The sequence below is a fragment of the Bacillus rossius genome, chromosome 16 (assembly GCF_032445375.1).
Source record: "Bacillus rossius redtenbacheri isolate Brsri chromosome 16, Brsri_v3, whole genome shotgun sequence".
Taxonomy (NCBI): Eukaryota; Metazoa; Arthropoda; class Insecta; order Phasmatodea; family Bacillidae; genus Bacillus; species Bacillus rossius.
The window spans coordinates 42,270,287-42,297,876 of record NC_086343.1 but is presented as its reverse complement, the minus strand read 5'-3'; the positions used below and the strand labels follow the sequence as shown (position 1 = coordinate 42,297,876).

General features: G+C 41.9%; 1 protein-coding gene across 6 annotated transcripts in view; it reads right to left on the bottom strand.

Annotated features, from left to right (window-relative positions):
- The window catches only part of LOC134540456 (structural maintenance of chromosomes protein 6), a 216,672-nt gene that overhangs the window by 14,973 nt on the left and 174,109 nt on the right, over positions 1-27,590 (bottom strand). For all 6 annotated transcript variants that reach the window (XM_063383218.1, XM_063383219.1, XM_063383221.1 and 3 more), the window contains 3 exons: positions 25,931-26,118; positions 25,382-25,547; positions 16,630-16,743 (listed from right to left, as the gene is read on the bottom strand). In XM_063383218.1, coding sequence (XP_063239288.1) covers positions 16,630-16,743; positions 25,382-25,547; positions 25,931-26,118 — 468 coding nt within the window. The remainder of the gene's footprint in view (positions 1-16,629; positions 16,744-25,381; positions 25,548-25,930; positions 26,119-27,590) is intronic.

Here is a 27,590-nt window from a genome sequence, read left to right as displayed (position 1 = left end):
ATCATGAGACCGCTTCAAATTCTTGAGGGCAGCTGCCCAAACTTCTTTAACACCTTGTGGATCCTGTGGTAACAAATCATTTAGACACCAAAGATTTGACAAAGGGTTATTTGGAGCAAAAGTAAACATTAAGTTAAATGGTGTAGATTTATGAGATTCATGGCGGGCATAATTGAAAGCCATTTGTAGCCAAACTAAATTCTTGTCCCAACTAGACTGGTCTTTCGCATGGAAAGCAATTAATGCTGAACGGAGATTACGATTGAATCTTTCCGCATGCGAAGGCGGAGGATAGTATGGAGACAAGGTAATGCGGCGTATGCCTTGGGTGAAACACATATTTTTAAATAATTTTGATGTAAACTGAGATCCGTTGTCAGAAACAATAGTAGATGGAATACCAAAATTTTGAAAAATCTGAGTTTGAAGAGCTTTGATAGTGGAAGGTGCATCAGCTTTTCGAAGTGGAATAAGCCAAACAAATTTGGAAAAGGCGTCAACACAAACTAACAACATATTATGCCCTTGCTTACTCCTTGGCAAAGGGCCAACAAAATCTATGAATAATTTCTGCATTGGCCGTTCAGCGACCTCTGATGCCAATAAACCCAAATGGATATTTTGAGCAGGTTTGCTAAAAGCACACAAGTAACATTTCTTAACTCGTTCTGAAATTTCACTGTGCATACCTTTCCACACAAAATGTTTTCTTATAGCCTCTATAGTTTTATAAATGCCAAGGTGTTCGCCAATAGGTGAGGAATGAAAATATTCAAATACAACTGGTTTCAGAATTTTAGGTAGCACAATACGTTTCTGGTTATTTCGAATTCTTGAATACAAGATACCTTTAGATAAAAAAAATGGGCCCTGGGAAATGCCGGATCTTAAACTTGTTACAATTTTCTGCAGCTCTTCATCCTCTTCCTGATGAGCCTGAATATTTTTGAAAGCTAAGGGAAAATCGGTTAAGAGTACTTTACAAGCAGCTTCATCTAGAGGTTTATCAACCTGAGTATCATTAAACATGCGTGAAAGGGTATCCGCAACTACATTCTGTGTTCCACGGATATGTTGAACTTTAAACTTTAATGAAGAAATTCTCATAACCCAACGACCAATTTTGCCTAGTTGACGTGGGTGAGCCAAAAGCCACGATAATGCTTGGTTATCGGTTTCCAACAAAAATTCTGCATGTTCTAAATAAGGTCTGAATTTATCGATACCAAAAACAACAGCCAAACATTCTAATTCATAAATTGATGATTTCTTCTCCTGAAAAGTGAGTGTTCTGGATGCAAATGCAATAGGGTGTCTAACACCATCGAACTCTTGTGCCAAAACTGCGCCTATGGCTGAACTAGAAGCATCAGTTTGTAAAATAAAGGGTTTTGAAAAATCCGCCATGCGGAGAACAGGTGGACTCATAATATCCTGTTTCAAAGTTTCAAATGCCTTTTGTTGTTCCTCTCCCCATTCAAATTTCACATTCTTTTTTCGTAAGTGATTTAAAGGGACTGCTTTTTCCGCTAAATTAGGGATAAATTTTCCAAAGAACTGAATCATACCGATGAATCTGGCTATACCCTTGACATCACGGGGTGGTGGAAAATCTCTAATTGCTTTGGTACGTTCAGGGTCGATGGAAATGCCTTGAGAAGAAATTTTGTGACCTAGAAATGAAATTTCCTGAACTGCAAATTTAACCTTTTGGGGATTCACTGTTAAGCCTGCCTTTTCCAAACGAGACAGTACTTCATTCAGGTGTTGGTAATGTTCCTCGAAACTTTCGGAATATACCACCAGATCATCCAAATAGTTGTAAACAAACTTAAATTTAATGTCATGAAAAATCTGATCCAATAATCGTGTGAGAACCTGTGCACCTGTCGCAAGACCGAAAGGAACACGAGTAAATTGGTATAAATTCCATGGTACGCAAAAACTAGTAATTGGTTTTGACTCCTGTTTCAACGGAATTTGATGGTATGCTGAATTTAGATCAATGGTGGTAAAATATTTTGCTTTAGAAAACCAATGAAATGCCGAATGCAAATCAGGCAAAGGGACAGACTCAATTTCAATTTTTTGGTTAAGCTTACGAAAATCTACAACCATACGTTGTTTGCCATTAGGTTTAGGGACCAAAAATGCGGGACTCGCATACTGTGAAGTAGATTGTTCGATGACCCCTTTATCCAATAATTGTTGTACTTCCTGTCTCAAAAGATTCATTTGGGGAGGTGCAAGACGGTAAGGTTGACTTTTATCATTAAGTTTGATTTCGTATTCTAACAGTTTGGTAAGCCCTAATTCTGAGGTTAGAACCTTAGGAAATTGTTCACACAAATTTTTGATAGCGATACGCTGTTGATGAGGTAAATGATCCAATGGGTCATGTTCTTTATTACTGTAGCTCTCTGTACTAATTTCTGCAAGGTTATCATGTTGCTGTTTGGTGCCCACAAAACTAATTTTAAGGTTAGGTTGAAACTTAAAAAAAAACACTCTTTTCTTGCATATCTAGAACAAGTCCAGATTTGGACATAAAATCCGCTCCTAGAATAAAATCTAAAATCACCTCTTTAGAAACCAAACATGGAAACATCCAAGTAAAATGTGCAATTTTCAACTTGATAGTCGCACGACAAAATATGGGTAACACATCATTAGATGCAGTGTAACACTTGAAATCACCTTTCTCCACAAACTTGACTAGGTTAGCTGCTTTTAACTTAGAAAACAAATCATATGAAATAATGGAACGTGTGGATCCTGAATCTACAAGAGCTTCTTCCTCAAAATTATTGAAACTTACTGGTATACGAGGAACAGGGGCAGGAATTAAACCCACAAAATTAGGAAGACCAAGACTACCAATATGATCTGGGTTTCACTTATAAGGAATTTGGATTCCAAAGTTTCTTTGAAAATACCGGGCAGATATGATTTGACGAAATAGGTGAGCATTGTATTGAGAATTATTGGCTTGTTTAGTTTTGCAGTGGAAGCCGCTCACTTTACTTCCCTGCTTTAAGCATTTTTTTGTTTTAGTTCCCTACACTCTTTTATTACATGCCCAGGCTTCTTACAAAAATGGCAGATAGGCCCATGATAAGTTTGATTCTGATTTCTTGGTGTATTATTCTGAAATCGTGAGTTTGAGGTCCTAAATACTGTATTATGGCTGGGATGCATTTCAGTACGCGGGCTAGAATAATACTTGAATTGTTTATTTCCAGGATACTGAGAAAACAACCCGTTTCTTTGATGATCCGCAAAGCGGAAATTTTGGGAGTGAATGCACATCCTATCCAATTCAGAAAATGTACAAGGCTTAGTTAGAAAAACTAATCTGGACCGTTCATCAGGTGTAAGCCCATCTAGAATGGTGTTAATCACCTCCTGTTGACTAACTTGCAAACGAAAAATAGCAGCCGCCTCTTTTACCTCATTAACATAGGCTGCAAGATGTTCACCTGGCTTTTGTAATCTGTTGTAATTATTCAACTGTAGTTGGGTCAGTAGCCTAGATGGGATGAAGAAACTAAGTATGTCTTCATGATACTGATAGAATGAAAACATTTGTGTAATGGCCAACTGTGTCCTTTCAGCCAACGGACCAAGCGTAAAAGGGTATATAACCTCTAAAATCTGAGTTTCATGTATACTATTACTTTGTTTCAGTTTGACGATAAGCTTGAGAAAATTCAAAAAGGTAGGAATATGCAGACCATCAGTGGTCGGAAAATCCTTTAACATTTTTTCTAGCGGGTGAGTTAATTTACCAAAAACATTGGGCAATGAAGTGTTATGTGTTGTCACTGGGTGTGGTACACATGATGCGTTACTAAACGTGACACGAGAATTTGAACTCGTGGGCGGTGTCACCGTGGTGTAGGTTAGGTTAGGTAGATCAACCACAGGAGGATCGGAATTCACATGAGAAGGACCTCGAATAGGTGCAGTAGTCGGATGCTGCTTAGAGGTAGAGGGCAATGCTAGCCCAGCAAGACGGTCACAGACTTGTGTCATGGATGACACAGGATTCAGGTCTCTTAAAAGGGAAAAATCTAATTCTGATTTACTGACAAGTTCAAGTAGTTTCTTAACTTCTGCAAAAACATTTTTTAATGAGGCAACCTGGACCTCAGACAAAACAAGAGAATGTAACTCTTAACAGGGATTGAACGCGTCGTTCCAAATGTCTCAACCTATTTCTCACTCTAGGCAAAGTAAGCGCAAAATTCTCATCATCAACAAGATTTGTCACTAACTCTTGTAACACAAGGATTTTACTTGAGACCAAATTAAATTCCTCATTAGGGTCAATGTCCTTTAAATTATCACTAACAACAGGCACATTATTCTGAAGGGCAGTGCGCAGAGATTTACGCAAAACGGCAGTTGTGGTGTTTTCACATGGTAGACCACGTGAAAGACACTCAAAAGTAAGTTCATCTTTTAACAAGAACTCGGGCACAATAGTAGACGTCATGATAAACAAATAACTTACAAAACTTATACCAAGACCAAATTAACAAAACAAACTATTGCCATCCCCAAGCCATGCAAAACTCTGAGGCAGGGACACATGCAAGGAAAATAAAATATCCTACACATGCACAAGAAACACAACAAAGCAACATGACAGAACCACGCTCTGCTACCATCTTTCTGCCATTAATTTACTCTTGGTTCGGTTTACCAAACCTCACCAAGGTAAATTACGACGGACGACTCCAGGACCTTAGGCTCAATGGCACGGCACTTTGTTGTATTGAATAAATAATGAGTAGAGAGGAAATATGCCGACTGGGAAAACTACCGAACAAAAGTTGATAACCTGTTAAGAATTTATATAGATAAGAATTTAATTAAAAAGGTTAGGTAAATGCAACATAAAATACACAGATATCGGGTCAGCCATAACAAAACATATTTATTTAAAACACAATAAAGAGTATTAATTGAGTATTCGTACAGTCAAAACAAAAATGGGGCCCCAAAACAAAAATATTTACTTAGTTACATCTTCAAAATAATTATTACTTAGTTACATTTTCAAAAAAATATGATTACTTAGTTACATTTTCAAAATAATTAATGTAAATTTAAGATACAGAAAGAATTAAAATATTGCTCAGGAATTAAATGTAGATTACGATGCCAAAGGGGTAGTTTGATGAACTAGTCGATGAAATTGCAAGATACGCGTGGCCGAAACAGGTTAACTACCCATGCTGCATGCTTAGGATTTAGTCGTCGAAAACTTTCCTGGGATATTTGTTGGCGGCTCCCATCGCCGTAGAACCACGGGACAAGCCCTGGGGTACCCAGATGTTATGGGCGAAGCTTATGGATCACACCTCAGGCATGGGGCAGCGAGAAGTCGCCAACACCCGGACCGCTAATGCGGTAGTAAATACACAACTTTCGACATGGATGTCGATGGATACGTGACGAGCACAAAAATTTTTGAAGTCTACATTATGGCTGACAAAAACAGAAAGGAAAGGACTACCTTTTCCTTTCCAATATGAAGATGACCATAGATATGACAATACGTAGAGATGAGAAACTTAAAAAGTTACACTTTCCTGCACTTAAGTGCAATAACTCAATAATTAATCTTAACCACAATATTAATGTAAACAAAAGGAAAATTTAATTTATGATGTTTAAAGTCTTTTAAAGTCTTTTAAAGTCCATATGTTTTTCTTTTAAATCCACAAAGCTTAACAAAGACATAAATATATTTTAACAAAAAAAAAAGATTTTTATACAACAACAATTATTTCTTACAAATTGATACTTAAAAATAATAATAATTTCATTATACTTCAAATAATCAAAAAAGTTAAAAACAATTAGGTATTAAAAAAAAAGATATAATAAAAAAGTAGCCTCCCAGTTTGCATTTAATGAAACAACATATAAGCAATAATGGGCGCATGCCCACACAACAAGTGCACAACGGCACACCCTGCCACTCAATTTCGCGGATAATCGGGAGTGTACTGTATTTTTGTGATAATGCAGCACTCAAGCAACCATCTCCTGAGCCCGCTTCAAACGACTAGCGACCGACTCAGCAGTTACTCCCGAGAAGCGTCAGCCACAGCACGGGCCGGAGTTGGGATTCTCCACTCACTGAGTGAAGGTTGAGCAAGGGTGAGGAGGAGGCGATCCCGTCGCATGATGCTCAGCTGAGCTAAATCTCAATTCAGGAAGCTGAGGTGCTCAACCCATCGTGCACGAGCACCATTATACACAATCACAAGACTGTAAACACTCCACTCATTACCAATGCAATTATAGTTATTTACAAACTGAAAAAAGAATGTATTTTAAATCATTATATTTTGTAGTTTTTACCACCCTCTAATCATCTGTTGACTTGAAAGTCAGACAGTAAGATGTTCTCGCACTACAACACAACAGAGCATTTAGCATTGATGATTCCATGTATTGTCGTTGTCAACAAACAAAGTTTGTCCCTAAAAGCTGCACATCAATCATTTTGTGTCTGGTTCTGTAACAAAAACTGGTCAAAGAATGATTTTGATTAGCCGCTTTTTTATTAATCCTATTAACTTGTGTATGTAATATAATCCCACAGATGGTCTTACAACCCCCCCCCCCCCCCTTTTTTTTTTTTTTCATTTTTCATTCTGAATTGCAGGAGATAAAATGGCTGAAATTTTTTTTGCATCTGGTCGTTTGGACTGGAAGGTGATTGTAATGTCCTTTTCATAACATTGTTCCAGCTAATCGTGATACACTTTGTTCTTAGGTAAACCCTAGTAGGCGGCCATTACTTAATCACTGTTGCGCACATAACACAAGACACCAACTGGCTGCAGTGTTGCCACAGTGTGCTACATAAACACGGTGTTGCCACTATGTCAATACATAACAGATTCTCTCCCCTCTTAAGATGTCACAAAATCACGAAACTTCGCAGGGGGTCGACGTTGTCGTGAGGAACATCGTGGAGGGGCAGAAGATTCTTCATGACAATCAAATCCTCGGAATGGAGAAGAGTCCCTTGAACATGGAGCACTTCCTCCCACTGCTTGCTGGTTTGATACAGTTGTAGACTCATTTCCAACCACCTCTGCATCCCTCTGTGGTGGGAACCCAGAAGGCAACTGTGCTCTGGCATGGACACCACCCATCATGAATGAACCAGTCTCCTGTGACCCTAGTGGTTGCCGTGAGGCATGCCGTGTCCTTTCGCTCGGACATAAATTTGAATGCCCCCTGTTTTCTGGCTCAGACGGTGCCGTAGTTGGTCAACATGACGTCGATGTTCATGGCCGTGCTTGTCCCGCACTCTGTACATCAGCTGCCCTTCACTTGCAATCACGCATCCTGCAACCCACTTTGGCTCCTGCAAATAATTACGTAGCCAGATTGCCCTCCAGAGACAAACTGCTGGGCCTGGTAGGTGTTGGTCTCGTGGGCCCGTGAGATTCCCTGGGTTTCTTCTTGTGCACTCGGATGCATTTTTGTCAAGATGGTCTTCAGGCACCGGTTCATCAGCATCTCTGCTGGAGTCTTTAAGTTGTCCAAACAAGGGGTTGTGCGTAATGAAAACAACATACGTGCCAAGCGTACTCTCCAATCACCCTGTACTAACTTCCTCAGTTTCTGCTTCACCGTTTGTACACTGCGTTCAGCCTGGCCATTGCTTGAAGGATGATATGGAGGTGAAAACATCATCCGGATTCCATTTTTCTTCATGAATAATGCCACTTCCTGTGATCTGAAGGCTGTGCCATTGTCTGCTACTATCACATCAGGCAGCCCATGGCAACTGAATATGTCCCGTAATTCATGCACAACTGATGCAGCTGACATACTATTGACCCGCTGAACTTCTGGCCACTTTGAGTATGCATCAATAACAATCAAAAAGATCATCCCTTGGAACGGTCCAGCAAAGTCCATATGCAGTCGTGACATTGGCTTCTCTGGTGCTGGCCATGATACCATCTTTAACTTGGGTGGATTGTTGTGACAACTTTGGCACCTAACACATTCCCTTACCGCTTCCTCAATTCCTGCATCCAGCTTGGGCCACCACAAATAGCTTCTGGCAACTGCTTTCATACGGACCATGCCATCATGGTTTGCGTGGAGCATCTTCATCATCACTAATCGTAGGGTGGTTGGGATTATAACCCTAGTTCCCCACAACAAACAACTCTTGTGCACCGACAACTCATCTCGCCTCACATAATAAGGTTGCAAGTCCCCATCTTTAATGCCTGTCGGCCATCCTTCCTGTACATATGCCATGACCTGAGCTAACAAGGGATCTTGTTTAGTTTCTGCAGCCACTTTTAAGGGGTTAATAAGTGGCTCTGGTAAATCTTCCAGCATGAGTACATCACATGGTGCTGGGACTGTAAATTCCTGCCCAAGCAGAGGCAACCTGCTAAGAGCATCAGCATGACTAATTTGTGGCCCGGGCCTATATTCTAGTTCGTAATCATGCATGGCCAGCATCAGGCTCCAACGTAATAACCGAGGAGAAAGCGTATCTGGAATAGGTTGTTTAGGATGCAATAGTCTTAGGAGCGGCTTGTGGTCTGTTACAATTTTAAAGCTTCGGCCCACCAGATACTGCCTGAACTTAGTTACGCCAAATATTATTGCGAGAGCCTCTTTATCCAACTGTGCGTAGTTGCGCTCACACTGTTGCAATGTTCTGGAACCAAATGCCACAGGAGCCTCTAACCCATTCCCTAGCTCATGAGCTAGTACTGCTCCCACCCCATACTCCGAAGCATCACAAGTCAGGATCAACGGCTTGCCCAGGTCATAGTGGATAAGAACTTGATCTGACTGCAGCAGTCGCTTTGCGCTCTCAAAGGCCTGGCTGTGTACTTTTGTCCACTGCCACGGAGTCCCTGCATCAAGTAGTCTATGCAATGGCTCCAGTACTTCAGATCTGTTCTCCAAGTATCTTTCATAAAAATTTAAAAGCCCAAGAAATGCCTGTAGCTCTTTCTTATTTTTTGGCTCTGGTGCACCATGAATAGCTTCCACTTTGCTCTCAAATGGGTGAATGCCTCTTCCATCAACTTTATGCCCCAGGAATTGTACAGACTCTACTGCAAAAACACACTTAGACTTTTTTAGTTTGAGGCCCGTCTTTTCCAATCGCTCCAGGACCTCATGGACACGGTTCCAATGCTCATGTGCATCACCCCCAGTAATTAAAATGTCATCCAACAAAACTACAGTGCCGGGCACCCCTACAAGCAGTGTGGCCATCAGGCGTTGGAAAATCGCTGGCCCGCTGCTAACTCCATAAGGCAGTCTCCTTACCTTAAAGAGTCCCTTCATTGTGTTGACTGTAAGCAGCTCTGCTGTGGCGTCGTCCACAGTGACCTGCAGGTAGGCTTCCTCCAAATCAAGTTTTGTATAAACTTGACCCCCTTGAAGCATCGCAAAAGCCTCCGTGAGTGTGGGCAATGGATATACTTCTGTCGCTGACACACTGTTTAGCGTGCTCTTGTAGTCCCCACACAACCTGACCGAACCATCACTTTTTACTATGGGCACCACTGGTGTAGCCCACTTTGAGAAAGACACTAGTTCAAACACACCTCGCTGCACTAGGCGGTCTATTTCCGCACTTACCCTTTCCCTCAGTGCAAAAGCCACAGGTCTACACTTCCAAAAAACTGGATTGCTTCCCGGATGGATGGTGATTGACACCTCTGGTCCAATATATTTACCTAACTCCTCTGTCTGAAAAATAAAAGGGTGCTGGTTCATCACTCTATTCCAATGAGCATCTGCAAGTTGGTGCAGCCCAACCAGTTCCATTCCCAGTGGCTCTAACCAATCACGACCCATCAATCTGGGCCCATTCCCTTGCACCACCAAAAGCTCCAGTGTTGCCATCTTCCCGGTTTTTGTTTTCACTTCTACTTCCATTATACCTAATATTTCCAAATGCTCCTGAGACCATGTACGCAACACAATCCTTGCCTTTTTTAAGGGGGGCTCCAGGGGCCACAGTAATTGGAATGTTCGCCAACTAATGATGGAATGGCCTGCCCCAGTATCGACTTCCATGGTTAGAGGACTCCCATTTAGGGACACTTCCATGCACAAAGGCTTTCGTCGATTGGTGTCTTGCATACTAGGCATGTGCGAAGCTTCGATAGTACAATCGAATTCGAAGTTTTTTTAATATTCGATAACACTTCGAAACGATATGAAGTATTCGCATTAAACGAAGCTTCGTCGTATCATTCAAATTGTGACGTCACGTGCGATTTATTTTCTGTTAACTTCGGAAGATCGACCTATCGCTCGAACGTGACGTCACTATCGATTAATCTAAAGTGTTGTGTAAGTAAACACAACTAAATTGCTGCATTTGTCGACTACCGTGGGTTTTTATAATTTTATCTAACGAAATTAAAAATGGATAAAGGTGCAGACGGTTCATTACAAGCGAAAGAAGTACCGTCAAAAAGAAAGAAACGTAGTGCAATATGGAATTATTTCACAGACGTTGGCGATTGCTCCGCACAATGCGATTGTTGCAAACAGTCGTTCAAATGTCCGCGTGGTAGGTTATGTAACTAGGTTTTTTTTTATAATACGGGTTTAATAATTTGTGAATAGTGTACACATTGATGTTATAATTTATTATTTGGATGGTAGTATCTTCACCGAACGCAATGCAACCGCTAACGTAAAAAAAGAAGAAAGTAAAACACGTCCCATCGCAACCACTCGTGGAATGTTTACGTTTCGTACGTTTTCAGATGCCTTTAACCTAATAAAGTTTCATGTCTGCCTTTTTTTGTATAAGATTTTCGTCATGACGTTTGTAACAATGTTTTCGTGCGGTGTTTAAAGCTTTAATGATGTAATGTGCCACAATAGAAATTTGTGTGTGCCATGGATTGGTAGTGTCTAAATAGCAAATTTTCTAACATACGGTAAAACTGAATTCCCCCAAAACACGTTTCTAAATTTTTGTTAGTATTTAATTGGTTTGGGAGTCAACTTGATTTGGATGACAAAATAGCAAAAAAATGGTACAGTAAGTAATCTGTAGGATGATTATTGTTCACATTTTCCCTCATAGAGAAGTTAGTCATCTAAAAAAAAATCAACAATTCTGACAATGGTTGTTTTTGAGTAGGCTATTATTTTTCTTGAAAACCATAAATAAGTATTTTAAATGTTGCTAACCCAACAAACAATTTACCATACTTAAATTGTAACTAGGCTAACCTAACCAATGGTTTGATATTGCTGTGTCTAGGGGGCATGGACCAGGGTGAGACTCGAACTCTGGGCATGATGTCACCCATGTGGGGCTTGGCGCTGCACGCCGAAACGGATGGTACCATTATTTAAAATCAAATCATGCCGAGGTATATTTGATAAAAAACAAGTAAACAAACACCCTTTTACATTTAACTCTGGTGATCCATGAACAGCCAACATGGTATTATTAATTTAAAAATAACTTCAATAAAAGTTATTATTAATGAAAGGCCTTCGGCAAGTCTGAGTCTATAGTGGCCAGTTAATATTTACGCAAAAAGGAAACAATGAAATTTTTATGTACCTGTTACACGCACTGTGTCTGCATTACACGATACATTGGTTACACAGGTTATCTGACGAGCTATCAGCCATGATGCCAGCTGCTGACTAACGAACCATAGACAACACAACACTCTCAGCGCTTACCAACCGAGCTGACAGTACATAACAGAAATAAAAAATCTATTACCTGAAAACTCACACAAAAAACACTAGGTATTATTAAAAGAAAATTACAGTAATAATAATAAAATCGAAATTAGGGTATGAGGCACTGAATCGACCGCACCCTCTTGGTGTAGTTCGTGGCACCCTCACATGCACATGACTTCTGCGGGAAATTTGAACGCCAGGAAAGGGAAGGAGGTTAGGAGAGTGCTGGCATATCAGACAATGTCAGGTTCATTCAGATTAGAACAGTATGACCTATTTTATAAATAGATAACTTAACAGAGCCTAACGAAATGTTCAAAACTTAAACAACCAGTTAAATATTTCAATTACAGCAATGCAGTTTACTAGAATTTTCAACTAAAATGAGAGGAACTCAAAAATACAATTACTATCAGTTTTTCTTCTTCAGTTGAATACCTATCCCATAACATGAGAAGATTTTAAGGGAAATTAGGCCTCAACATCTTGCAATTTCAAATATTTTGATACTGCTTACAATAAAACTTCCATGCTAAATATTTTGGTTCGACATTTCATAGCACTTAGCTTTGGCTGATTGTTGAAGCCAATACTTGCGAACTGGTCGTATGAGTATTCCAGTGTGAAATAATAAGTTATTGCCTCGTAGCACTAACAGACTAGAGCCTATTAGTATATACATGTTTGCAACAAGGTATAGAAGGTCTAGGGGATATGATTTATGGCTTGCTCTCCCAAAAATTGGGATAAATAGTTCAAAATTATATTTATAGCAAAAAGATGAGAAACTTCAAGATGGAAAGGCCTAATCCCCCTTTATGTCTTTCCAAGGCTACCGATGGTTAAAATTTTGCAAATACGACTTTTTCCAATTTAAATACACATTTAGTACATTTTATAGTTTTACTGGTTGTACTAATGAAATTATTTACTGAAGTAAAATCAGAGCGACACATCAACAAAATTTTAATATTGCTTGCAGGCACTACAACAACACTTCAGAACCATTTGGAGGCAAAACATGCTGTATTGTACAAGGAACTAATGAAAGACAAAGAAAAAATTCATGAGCTTGAAGGAACTTGTGCAAAAAAAAAACCAGTGCTGCAGCCTACTTTAAGTGAAATGTTCAGAAGTACGCAGAAGATGTCACCATCCGACCCTAAAGCACAGAGCATAACCAAACAAATTGCCAAAATGGTGGCGACAGAACTTTTGCCGTATGAGTTTGTAGAAGGGTGTGGATTTAAAGAGTTAATGGGTCACAAAAATGTTGCACCTACATACACAGTACCATGTAGAACTACATTTTCTGAACATTATATTCCAGCTCTTTATGAGGAAACAAAACACTCTCTCAAGAAAATGCTTGTACAAGATTTACCAACAATATCATCCATAGCATTTACATCTGATGGCTGGACTTCTCGCTCAACTGACAGTTACATTAGCCTTACCTGTCATTATCTCCGACCTGACTTCACGTCTGTGTCATTTGCAATGAGTAACACTGTTGTAAATGAATCCCACACAAGTGTTCAGGTGGCTACTACCATAAAAAATGTTCTTATTGACTGGGAAATTGATCCAGCAGTGACATCTATCCCATTATTCTGCATCACTGATAATGCCCATAATTTCAGACAGGCTTCTGTGTCATTATTTAAAGATGGTTCCAGATCATGTTTTTCTCACACCCTTCAAATTGCAATTGAAAACAGTAAGAATGATTGCCCGGGTACAACCACACTTCTTAGTAAGGCCAGGAGTATAGTTGGTCATTACCGAAGAAGCACTCGTGCTAGGAAAAGACTTCACACATTCCAGGAACAGTTGAACATGCCAAAACTAGAAGTAATTCAACATGTTGATACACGCTGGTGTTCAGAGTACCAAATGCTCAAGAGACTGCTGGAAATGAAACCTGCTCTTGTAGCCGACCACGTGAACTCTGGCGATACAGACATGCTGACCGCCTTGGAATGGAAACATGCTGAAAACTTTGTTCAAGTTTTACAACCACTTGCAGAAGCCACAGAAGAAATGAGTGGAAACACTTATCCAACATTGTCCATGATCATTCCAGTACTTCACTGTCTTCTTTGTAACCTTGAATCACACATCACTGCCAAAAAAGATGGCATGACACTTGCAAGAGCATTGCATAAAAATCTAAAGTCAAGATTTCCGAACTACATGCAAGAACCCCTACAGCGTGCTGCAATGTTGGTTGATCCAAGATTTAAAGGAGTGCTTCTATCTACAATTGAATCGGAAGCCATTCTTTTGTCAGAGATAAAAAGTTTAAAAACTGATTCCAATCCTGTACAAGAGGCTAAATCTAGCATTCCAAACTCTGCACCAACATCTTCTCTATGGGCTGTCTTCGATAGTATTCCAATGCAAAAAAATAAAGATTATGATGAAGGAGAAGAAGAAGTGCGGAGGTACCTAAAAGAACCTCGTATCAACAGACATGACAATCCATTAAATTGGTGGAAAAATGAAGGTACAAAGTACCGATATTTATCCAAAGTAGCTCTGAAGTATCTGGGGGTTCCTTCCACACAAATAAATTCAGAGCGTCTCTTTTCAGCAGCTGGAAATGTTGTTTCAGCACGAAGAGAAAACTTGCTACCCCAGCATGTCGAGCAATTGGTGTTTTTACATGCCAACTTGAAATAAAAGCTAACCTGTTGACCGGATATAAGAGCCTAGTGTGTAAATCTTTCAATGGTGTTTTGTGTGTGTATAGTATTAGTCATTTTTAAATATTTGTAGAACATACTTCGTTTTGTTTGTTCTCCAATTGAACATGGGGGTTAAATAATTTTTCCCAGTGTTATAAAAATTTATTAAACTTAAAACAATGAAAACTTTTTGATGATTGAAAAGAACAGTGATTAATTTAAGATGTGCAATTGTGTACATGTACATGTTTTATGTAGAGATTTTTCAAAATGAATTACATGCTTCATGTTTGTAAATAGAACTTAAATTAAAGCTGGAATTTTATTTAATGTAGAGCATTTTTACACTCTGTATTAATGGGGGTTGAAAGTTGATATTAAAAATAAAAACTTTTTTTTTTATGGTTTTGAAAAGCAACTATTCGCATTCGATTCGAATTCGCACAAATAGTTATTATTCGCTTCGCAATTCGCTTCGCAATGAAAATTTGACATTCGCACATATCTAATGCATACTGAACAAGGTGTATGCAATGTCCTCAGCTGGTGTGTCCATTTGAAAATGCTGCACTTCACGGAATTTTCTGTGTGTCCAGTCTTTACCTGTTGCGTCCGTAGCAGGTTGGTTTTTCTTTTTCGTGATGCACGCACGCTCATATGCCCCCGGTTCTTGCAAAACCGGCAAACTGTCTTGACATGATAGCACTTGTCGGCCAGATGGTTTCCATTGCATCGCCAACACTGCTGGGTAGTACTGGCCTCCGTGTCCCGTTTGGTGGCTAATTCTTCAGTTCGCCTCCTCATGGCTCCCGTAGGTAATTCTTTACTGTCGCGGCTTTGTCCTGTGTGAATTCTATTCACCTCTTCACTCCGAGTTTCGGTCGTAGCACTTCTTAATTCCCCCATGTTCTTCCCAGTTGCCTCTGCCGCAACTGCGATTTCCACTGAATCTTTAAATGTGAGCTTGTCTTTCGCGAGGAGAACCTGTTGAACCACTCTGTCTCTCACTCCACACACGAGCCGATCCCGCAACATGCGCTCCAAGTTAGGGAAATTGCAGTGCGTGCTCAACCGCCTCAACTCTGCCACATAAACGGCGATTGTCTCTCCCTCATGTTGGTCTCTGTGGAGGAACTTGAAGGTTTCCACTATTTCGCTTGGCTTCGGTTCAAAATGATCGGTTAGCTTCGTAAACACATCGCCGAGCGACACAGCATCTGTGGATTGTGGAGATAACAGCGCCGTAACCAGATTGTACAGTTCTGCCCCGCACACAGTAAAAAACACGGCCCGTTTAGTCTCGTCATCCGTAAGTTTATTTGCGACAAAATAAAATTGCAACCGTTCGCGGTATGTCTTCCACGACTCTTTTCCGGGCACGAACTCACCCACCGAACCAATAAAACCCGCCATGTCCGCGGCCGTTTGTACCAACTTGTTTTATCCTCGTCGCCAATGTAATGTCCTTTTCATAACATTGTTCCAGCTAATCGTGATACACTTTGTTCTTAGGTAAACCCTAGTAGGCGGCCATTGCTTAATCACTGTTGAGCACATAACACAAGACACCAACTGGCTGCAGTGTTGCCACAGTGTGCTACATAAACACGGTGTTGCCACTATGTCAATACATAACAGTGATAGTATTTATACTTGAAGTAGTGACTCTTGAAAGAATCATAGGCATTAAAAGAGAACCAAGGTGAACGTTTATGACCTTTTTTATTGAGTTCCTTGGCAAAGTAACGATTACACAAACACAGTAGGACACTTAAGCAATAATTTGTGTGTATTGATCAAAGACTGCAACTGTGCATGGCACTAGGTTCATCATAATTATTTTGGAACATATGCACCAAACAACTAAAAGGCTACACGAGCGAGATTTATCGTATGAAATGCTGTTACACACAATATTTCTGGCGTGTCAGTACGTTTCTGTCTCCATACTAAATAACACTCTCTAATTCTGTAACTGAACGTCTAAAACAGTAATAATGATGAAAAGCGCAGCATCATTTAAGTGGACATTTTCAATTTAATGTGTGGCTTTAAATTGAAACTAGGCATCCAGAAACAAAATGCAAGTTAGCAAACAGCTGCTGAAAATACAAGTTTTGAGATGAATCTGGACTTTTGGGACCTTCAGACACCCTGCAGAGACCACGTCCTGATAAAGACACACGGGGCTCACCTTGAAGTCTGCGCTGTTGAGCAGCGACATGAAGCAGTAGTTCATGCTGGTGGAGAAGCTTCGCTTGGCGCGCTCGTGTACCTTCTCCCGTAGCTTCAGCCGATCCTCCGTGTCCTGGGCACACACGCATACAGCAACATTTACTGATGGTCACCATGGTTGGGCCCAATCATACAATTAAAATTAAGTTCCTGTAAATATTTATACTCCATTCCGCTGATAAAACTATACGGCGACATCTAAAAGCAAACGACTCTAATTATTTTCTGTATTTACCTGCAGAAGAGTCGCCCCTTCGTATCAGTCGCAATCTTAATTTTGGACAAAAAATTGTTTGGGTCACCCTCGAATATAAGTCGCTTCATGTAACTGTCTCCAGTAGAATACAAGTGAAGTATTTTGGTCCGTGTCTCAGCTTATTGCCAGGTAAGAAACGTAACTGATGTCCTTCATCCTTCCCCTCTTCATTCTTTATGACACTTCCTCACCCCTACCCCTCACCCTACTACTAACTAACAAAAAAATATGCTATTTTTATACCCATTCTCACACCCCTAGTGTTCTCTAAGTGCATCATGAATAGTTCATGAAAAGCCCAGGAAGCTGCCCGCGGCAAACACGAGGGCGAACATTAAACATTACTCTCAAAAAGGAGAATTAAATGGATCAAGTGGTGATTCAGTTAAATAAATAAAAGGTGGTTTATTTCAAGCTTATCTTGTTTATTTGGCATTAGAGTTTTCATTATTTTCTTTTGATAGTGGTTTGGTACATATTAGTTTTTTTTTTTTTTTTGCCTAACAGTGTTAGTTCATACGATCACAGACAAAACTTCATATCTTAACAGTATTAGAGAACAAATAACTGATTAAATAATTAATTGGACCTTGCTAGTTTCAAAAATTACAAAATTACACAAGCATTGTTACTGGGGCCCCGGCCGTCAAAACTATTGAATACAAACAGATTATTAATTGACCAACTAAGACGTCTCATAATCAAGCTTTCACAAAAAATAACGTTAACATTTTAGTAGGATAGTTCATTGTTAAAATACTGCCTTAAAACATTTGTTAGTCCAACCAGTGTGGGACTACGTATAATTTAGGTAACGATTTCCGATTTAACATTATCAGATATCGTTGCCTGTTTGCTGGCGCTGACTAGAAGCGAGAAGAAGAGGTGGCGGCTGGAGAGACGCATGAATTCATATCAATTCAAGAAGGAAGAGGATGTAAACTAGTGACTGAATTTAGCGAAGGACTGGAGACCCGGAGGAAGCCCCGATCTTTTGGACCAGCTCTTGGACCCCACGGGAACCAAACAAAAAGGAGGCCCAGTGGTCCAAGAATAGAAATAAAAGGGACAAGAAACAGGGATCATGAAATCAGGGAAAAAAATTTAAGTAAAAAGACAAACTATAAGTGACAAGAGTAGAATTTCCCACTTACCATTCTGGGGGCAGAAAGATGAAAATCACTCCCTCTGGAGATGCACTAACACTCGCGAGCCACACGCAGGTCATACTTAATGATTACCTAGCAAAAAATAACACAATAATCAACCAAGAAATAAATAAGATAGGGATCACTCCCGAACTACATGGGATCACGTACCTTAAGCGACTGATTCGTGAAATGGTTTGCGGGTGAGAAGCAACGGAAGGAACCGACCACGGTGGCGGCAGTATGACCAATCAATCGTCCCTTGGGCTGCATGTAGTTAAAACTGGTGCTAGGTGCTCGGAGGCCTAGGAAGTGGGGGAACTGGCCTCTGATTGGCTGGAGGTTGCGGTTGAGAGATCGCTCCGACGAAGAAAAAAAGTAGCTGGTAGCCTTTAAGGGGCACCGGAGGTAACTTGTTGCACTCCGAAAGCAGCATGCTCTGTACGGACACAGGCAGAACAGATTCGTGGATGGTTCTCGTGAGAGGGGGGAGGGGCATAGTTGACTCCTGTAAGCCTGCCTCTTAGGGGCCCAACTGGGCTGCGCTTTGTCGGGCTAAAAGGGAGGGCGGGAGGGACGAGGGGGGGGGGGAGAGAGAAAGAGAGAGAGAGAAAGAGAGAGAAAGAGAGAGAAATAGAGAGAAAGAGAGAAAGAGAGAGAAAGAGAGAGAGATTATCCGAGATGTTCTGTTCACAAATAAAATGTTCTGTGCATTCAGCACTCTCGCAAAATTATTTCTGTTGCCGTTAGGAACATCACCCACACCCCTGCACCTAACAATATAATGTTTACCTTAAAGTCGGAAAAAACGGTCATGAACGAAAAATGAGTACCGTACCGACCAAAGATATATGTTTGCTGCAGTGAAGCGCCATTAAAATTTTGGCCACAATCTTATTTTTTGACTCTAGTCATGTATACAATTTTCTTCTCATAGTATTATTTGTCATCCCCTTATAAATTTGAATCATTTTACGGTTTCTCAGCAATTGTAAATAATAGAAAACTTAGGTAATAATTGCAATGACTTTTTCATAAAAATATGCATTTTAAAACCACATGCAATATATTTGTTGTCCATTAAGCAAAAATACGTTAACAATTCCTGGAGCTGAAGAAATTTGTGCTATGCAACGTTGCCTTGCAGAATTATTATGTTTTGAATACGACGTGCTCTGTGCTTTTTCTCAACACACATTTTAAGAAAAATTGTGCAACAATTATTGGGTAATATTGATGCGTCGCCGGCGGTCTTATCTACGAGAGCCGTCGCCATGCGCCCCCCCTCCCAGCTTCGGAGAGATTGTCCACCGCCCCGAGCGGCCGTTTACCGGGCCGAGCGCCGGGTGGGCGCTCGACCCCTGGGCAATTCGGCGACCCGCAGCACAGGACGCTCCACCCTTGCCCGCAAGGGAGGCTTCCTCCGCCCCCCCCCCCCTCTCCTTCTTTCATCCGGCTATCAGGTATAAAAGGGCCCTGCGGAGAGCCCTCAGTGGGTAGTAGGGCGCTCGCCTCCTGACGAGCAGTCTCGCCCTTCGCGTGCGCGACCAAGCAACAACGAAGTCTATCGCTGCCGCCCGAGGCTGGGAACTCTCGTGGTCGTGCTGTGTTCCCGTGAATAAAAAAGCTGCTTACCAGAACGTGCTGTGTTAGGATCTCAAAACCCCGTCAGTTCCGCCACCCCTCCACAGCCTTCCTGCCCGAACCAAGGGGGGGAAAATCTCCGGACGACAGCCGTTCCCGGATTCACTCTCCACGCTACTGCGCGGGAGCTGGCCTTGGCAGGTAATTCCGCCATTCCTGGTTCCAAAGGGAGTTTGGGTCCCGGGCCGGTCAGTCTGACTGCCTCCGAGTGTCTTCGCCGAGCGAGAGGGCTGGTACTACGCGGTTACATCGCGTATCAGACCTCTTTCCCCGGCGGAGGGGGAAACAGAACCGCCGAGCGAGCGAGTCGGGACTACGCGGTTACATCGCGTACCGATTTCCTCTCGCCTGGCGAGGAGAGACAACTCCGGTCCCCCTAACACTACGCTGGTAACTCCGCGTGTTGGGGAAGGCCAGGGGGCCTCCGTGTTTCTCCCGCACTTGGCTTTAGCCTCCCGGCCAGGTGAAGTCGGAGGGCGGTTTTTATCGCCGTCCGAGTTCCCCGAGTCGAGGAAGGACAGAGGTCGAACCAGAGCCTCTCCCCTAGCCCTGTGTTCGCGCTCAGGGACCTAGGGAAGACACCCCACCCCACTGCCATTTAGAGGGATCGCCCCTCTAACCTTCCCCCCCCCCTTTTTCTTGTTCAGGTGTCAGACACCAGCTGGGGGAGTAAAAACCGAAGACCATCCCTGCCTCCGCGACCAGCCTTCCTGTCCGCCTCCCCTTAAATGCCGAGACACCGGGCCGGCCAAAAGAAAGCAGCGAAGGTGCTAGCAGCCAAGTTACGGGAGGAGACTGGCCCTAGAAATATCTATACGGTGCTACGAGACGAGGCCGCCCGCGCTCGTGGGGGTCGCGTCCCCGCGCCTCTCGCAGTGCATAGGGGCCCACCGACACGGGAGCGGTACTCCCCCGGGTGCTTTCGAGTACCTGCAGTGATCACCCCACTGCCAGCCTCACCAACAAGGACACCACCAACAGCCGCCCATGTCGCAGCCCGGGCCATCAACCTGCGACCCCCGAGCGACCTCCGAGGGGTGACCCTGCAGGCGGCCCTGCGCCAGCCGACCCGACCACAGCTGCGGCCTGCACCCCCACAGGCCAACCGCCAGATCATCGAGATCCCCCCCCCGCTCGCGGCCACCTCCAAGTCGCCAAGTGGGAGCCTGTTACCCTCCAAAGGAGGCCACCTTCCCCTACCTCTGAGGGCGAAACTCTGACAGTTCCTCCCCTCCCCCTTACAGCGAGGAACCCCCCTCCTTTTTTGTGCACTGGAGAGGGAGGACGTGCGTCAATATGGTAATATGAAGACACAATCCAGAAAATGATACAGTTAACTCAAGTATTTATAACGACTGGCCATTGAAGAAATCATAACGATGCAGAAACAAGCTTATGTCAATAATTTCCCTGACCTATAAAATAAACCCTGACTTTAACAGGTTTACCCTAATTTGTATTATATTCCCCAACTTTTCCCAGTTTTCCCGTCTGTGGAAACCCAGTAAACACACTTGTAAAAGACAAAGTCAATGCATATCTATAAACACTGATGTGATAAAGTTCATTATATCAGCAAGTGGAATAGAAATAAATACCTGCAAAATAAAAAAAGACAGGGACTGGAAGTAACGCGCTACTAGTAACGACAATATTTGTAACAGTTACTTTTTATGGTAACAATCGTGGTAACGCAATATATTAAGTTTTCAGTAACTGTAACTGAATTACATTTTTCTGCTTTAAAGTAACGATAACTGTGGTTACTTCTTGCGTTACATTTTTTAAATGTATTTCTTACTGAACGAACAACGATTTGTTGATTTTTTCAATCCCAGAACGAAAATCCTGACAAGCATATTATTTGCGATGGTATTGCTTGTACTTGTAAAACTGCTGTTGGCTAGCCTGCGCTCGTATTTTGATTGTCATTTATTTAATATTTGCGACATGCGGGTTTACTGCTGTGCTGTTTAATTAATTAACCTACCTGTGCACATGCGCAAAAGCAATGACATAATCTAATGAAACGAGAAGCCTAGAAAGCAGTCTAGAATTTTCGTTGCCGTGGCCTTCATATTCTAATATTTTTGAAGTTTGGTCGAGTCATAAAAATAACCTTATTGTGAAGTGCTTGTTGTGTGGTGCTGCAAACAATTTTATAGTGTGAACTAATTACTCAATGTAATTTAAGACCTATTTAAATTTTTTTAGTTTAAATAAACATATATCTTTACTAAACACAATATGTTTTATTAGCTTTTAATTATAACAATATTATGTATCACATTTTTAGTTTTTCACAAAGTAACTGTTAAAGTAACTTGCAGTTACTTTTCTCAGAACTGTAACTGTAACTGATTTATTTTCAGTAGTGTAACTTGTAGTTGTAACAGGGTTACATTTCCAATGGAGTACAGTAGAACCCCGATTTTGCGAACACGGATTTAACGAAAACAGCGATTTAACGTGAAGGTTTTCAGGAACCAACAAAAAACACCAATTTATTAAAATAATAATATATATATTTCCAAAAAATTAAAGTAAATTGTAACGGAAACTTATTAAAAAATACACTCTGTGGTGTCAGTAATAGAATGGAGGTACTATATATTAATATGTGCCTTTGCATCATCTATCCAAATATGAAAATAAAAAAAATTGTTCAAATTGCTTAAAAACTCCGGGCGCTGTAACTGAATTGCGTAGGTGCGTGCCATTGCGCGTGCCTGGATAGATAGACTGTCCGCGACACATGACGTCATGAAGGGTTTCTTTGTCCGCATACCCCTCCCCTTCCTTATCCCTGGCTTGACTCACCACGTTATCTTCCAAACACGCCCGCATAGTAACAGTGCTAGCCAATAATCACAAGATTCCAAATATTCCCTTTCCCATCCTCCAGGTTTTTTCAACTTGTGACCACGTCACACCAATACGCCATTATCATTATTCTCAGTAAGAGCTTTGTGCGCGGTGTTTAGTTTTTGGAATACATTTTTTATAAGTGCTGTTCGGACTTCGATTTTTTGCTTTTCTTCTTGGATTTTGACTACAGATTGCGATTGGAATTGACTACACTGCCTGTTGACGACCTGCTTAGCTTTTTTATTGGTACAGTAGAATCCCACTGATGCGACCACTCACTGTTTCCAGAAAAACGGACTTATAAACGGAATGGTCGCAATAGAGATTTCGGGCCAATTTTCCCCCCCCCCCCCCCCCCCCCCCCCCCCCCCCCCAAATACATAAAATACTCGCGCTAAATGAATTCGCGTCACGCAAGTTCGGCTATGCTAGCCGGCTGGTTATTTTCGTTCAAAACGTGTCGAAGTAACTTGTGTGGATCAGGTAGAAAACATTCGGCTATAAACGAAAGATATAAGAACAATACTATCCTGAAATGCCGTGACATGTTTTTGGAGTAGATAATCACAGCGACAGACCGACAGGATGCGCTCCCCGCCCTTGCTGTCAGCGATGTTTATTTTGACAGCTCAAGCAATTATCTTTTCCACGTCCCTTCGCAGCGTAAAAAAAACAACAAAAAAAGAGAAAAAAAAAACACGGAATGCAGATGGAAAAGTAACTATGCATTAAAATTAATATATTTACGGCCCTGCTAAATTTTTCTATTCAATAAAATTCGAGGTATTAGTGATTTTTCAGCAGAAACTGCTGTGTGACTAATAAACAAATTGTATCATAATAACTTAAACTTATAAAGTATTTATTAACGGCGAGGGACAGTTGTATAAGCCCATAAAAATATTTATTTTACCAAGAATGGACTATACAACCTGGCTTTTGTCGCACGCGGTGTGGGAGGGGAGGAGGATGCTGACAGTTTCTCAAGCAGAAGGTTGAAATAAGGGAGGGAATGTGTTGAAATGTCAGATGGAAAAGGGGGGGAGGGTGTTTTTACATGGTTTGTGGCTCTGGGAGGGATGAGCCTTGAAGAATTAGCAGGGGATGGGAGAGGTAAGCGTCACATCACGTATGACGTCAAGCCGCCGCTACCGTCAGCCTGGCCGGACGAGTTTCTTATGCTCTCGCAGAAGCTACCACAGCAGCTTTTCGTGCATGCGGGCGGGTAAGATAACATGACGGCTGAGACGTGCGATAGTGGACGCGCCGAGCTCGGCTAGACACTGCCGCGTGCATCGGCGGGATTCTACTGTACATGACTTTATTTACTGTTTTTGGATATCGGCTTTGTTACGTTTTTTTGACGATTCGTTTATGTTACTGGTATTAGAACTGGACAAAACTGGGACACGGGCGATGGAGCTTTTATTTTTTTTTTTCCCGGTAAGCTCACGTCTATTGGCTGGCTGGTGATGAAAGGTCACGAGTCTGGGCAGAGCGTTGAGTGAGTTATACTGCGCATGCGCAGCTCAGCGAACAGAGAGAGCCAGCCGGCGGCTACGCCGCGCCGTAACAACAGCTGACCGAGTACAATTAATTACCTTTATCCGCGTACGGTGCGCTATTGACGGGAAATTTCCATCAATTTGCGGCCATTTTTTTACATTTTTTACTGTGACACAATGTGTATGTAGCTCGTATTTGTTATAAACGCTGCAGGTTGCGACTGTATTTTAATAAACTTCAACGTATTTCTTACACTTTTCATAATATTTTTTGCCTAATTTTTCACGGTTTCTGAAAATCTGTACGTACGACTGAGGTGTACGTACTAACCGGGGGCCGTACGAGCGAGATCAAAAACGTTTAAGATGGAAAGTTGACAAAGTCTGAGATAGCACGGCAGCACAAGATATCGGCGTCGACCCTGTCTACGATATGGAAACGTAGGGACGCGATTATGAGTGCGGGGGTCATTGAAAATCGGTAAATCGGATTTAACGAAACATCGATTTAGAGTAAACATTTTCGGTACCCATAGCACTTCGTTAAATCGGGGTTCTACTGTATTTGTAACTGTAACTGAGTTACTTTTTAAAAGTAACTTTCTGGTCCCTGAAAAAAGACTCCTGTGTACTGTCCTTTCATGTTGAGGCTAGCTAAAGTATAAGGAACGAGCTGATGACAATGCCGACCACTACCGCATCACCACAATCTCTAACACGCGACCAGATGGCGCTGCATCATTCTCTGTTTTTCAGTAGTCCAGTGTTTTTATTCTCGCTCTCCAAGAAACACAATCCGACCTTTGTACAAACTCCTGGGAAGAGATCAACAGAACATCTGGGAAAATGCAATCTTTCTGGCAGGAAAGGGCTGGTTGTCGCACTGTGAGTCATTGGTCGAAACAAAGTTACTTTTTGGATCATGTACTTCAATTTTCAAGATTATCTAAAAATATTCTACTCTTCCCTAAAACAGAGCAGTTACTTCAAGCAGGGTCCTGGAGTTCATTTGATGTTGACTGTATATATAAACATTTTGGTTGTGATAAAAAAAGAGTTTTAATTTCATGTGGTACAAACAATTGTCTACTCAGAATTGAAATGGAACATAGTTTCCATTCCTGTATATAGGTAAATAGGGACTTCATCAGAAATATTAAATATTATGTAAAGCCACATTGCTTATCTCTAACATAGAGTGATCAGCTTTCCACGTAATTGAAGACAGTAAGTCCCCACTCCCCTCGGGTGTGCTGTACCGAGAGTGACAGCAGAGAGAGTGACACACACCTTCAGTTTGGAAGCTAAGGTGCTGAGTGTGGAGCGTATCTCGCCAAACTTGTTCTTGTAGGCCAGGTAGGAGCGCTGGATATCCTCAAAGTCTCCCAGCTCCTGAGCCACCCCGTCGATGTAGCGACGGCAGCTGTTCAGCTCCTGCTGCAAGCTCTCTGCGCTCCTGCACACACACACACGTAAACTTTTGAGAGGACAATGGTTTTGGTGTGTCTGGACCATGAAAAGAAAAACTTTCTAAAAATGTTCCTGAAGTCGCACAATGGTAACTACAATATGTAGTATCTCTTCGAAATCTACCTAAAAATGAGAAACGAAAGAATGCTACTTTAAATAGCGCCATAATTTATTGGTGTCATACTTCAAATACGCACAAATGGAACAGTGTTTCTTAGAGGGCTTGAAATGGGGAGGGGATAGGGGTTGTACTTCCATAGGAAACTGCATGCTACTAAAGATGGAGACCATTATTAAAACACTGCCATAACACAATGTGCCACTGAACGTGAGATAGCGAGCAGACAGTAGTGAGAGCAGCGACAGTACCTGGTGACCTCGATGCGTGGACCGCTGTCTCTCGCCTGCTGGAGAGCTCGGCCGGCAGCCTCCTGCAGCGCCTGCAACTGCCCCTGCAGGGACTCGAACCTGCGACGGGCCTCCCGCACCTCCCGGGTCCTGTGGCCCGCGTCCGCCTGCAGCCCGCGCAGTTGTTCCTCCAGGCGCTCCATCTCCGCCTGCACCCAGTCTCCGTCAGCCGGCACTCACACCACTGTCAACCCTGTCCACTCTACAGGACTTACAGGCACAGCTTCCGAGCTAACCTGGAGCATTAGCCTCGCTCGTTAGTGACGAGTCAAGTGGATAAGCAAATTGTTAAAGACATCATTATACGCAAATAAAGTTCATAGGCTATTAATACCCTTTAATGCACAAATATATATTCAATTGAATTCCCTAAGACAAATTAATTTTTTTCAGAAAAAAAAAAAATATTGAAAGTGTTTATTAAAGAAAAGCATTTCATATCTATTCTATGATTGGAAATTTTAGTACCGTATTGCTTAATTCAATAATTTATTTCTTTTAAAAAAAAAAAATGAAAAATTTCTTTAAGGTTAATCTAATATTGAGCAGAAAATGCTTCTTGGGCATGGAGATGCTATGTAGTGTTCAGCCTATGCTAGATCAGCCTTTACAGCAGTGAAAATTGGAGGATAAATTTTCACTTTCATGAGGAATATTCATAAATTAAGGGTCGTTTGGTTATTTAACAAAAAACTAGTGAGAAAAAGTTTTTCTGGCAGTTTTAGTTTACTACATATCTACTTCACTTTCCCACATAATCGCCATTCAGTTCCAAGCACTTTTTGTAATACTTCACCAGTTTCTCTACCACCTCTGAACAGCTCTGGGATGGCTGAAGTGCGCGGCTGCTCGCAGTGCAGATGAGTGAAGCGGGAAGCCCGCACACAGGGGAGTTGTATCGCAGCTTCCCAGACCCCACGACGATCTTCGCAAGTCTCACGCGTGGCAGGTGTGGCAACTTGCCGGCAACCCCAGGTGACAAGGAGAGCAAGGTCAGACGTGTGAGTCCATTTTTGTGTGCAAAAGGATCTTCTGCTAAAAATCATAAGGACTTGCATCTTGTGTATGGACCTCCAGCAATGAGTGAAGGAAAGGTTAGAAAGTGGTATTTAGACTTTAAAAATAGCTACAAAAATGTGCAATATGAGGAGCATTGTAGCAGGCTCAGTATTCAGACTAACGAAGCAATTGAACTGAAAACTGCGAAGGATCGTGATTGACTATGTGCTCTGGCTGATGAATTTCCGCAAGTTGTACACACTTCTATCTACACGACTGTCGCATAAAAGCTCAGATATCACAAATTGTGTGCAAAGTGGAGATCAAAAATGAGCAAAGAATGTGCAGAGGACGAGTGTTTTTGGACCGCGATCAACAAGATGGAGATGATTGTTTTCCCACACAGTTACGGGCAACAAAATGTGGATATCATACACCAATGCAGAATCAAAACAACACTCAATGCAGTGGCAGCATTAAGTTCACTGCTGACGACAAGGAACTCAAGGCTGCTGTTGTCAAACTACAGTAGAATCTCGTTATAGCGAGCACGGTAATAGCGAGAACACGGCTATAACGAGGTCTTTTTGAGGAATTTACGGCATGATCGCTTGAAGCGCGC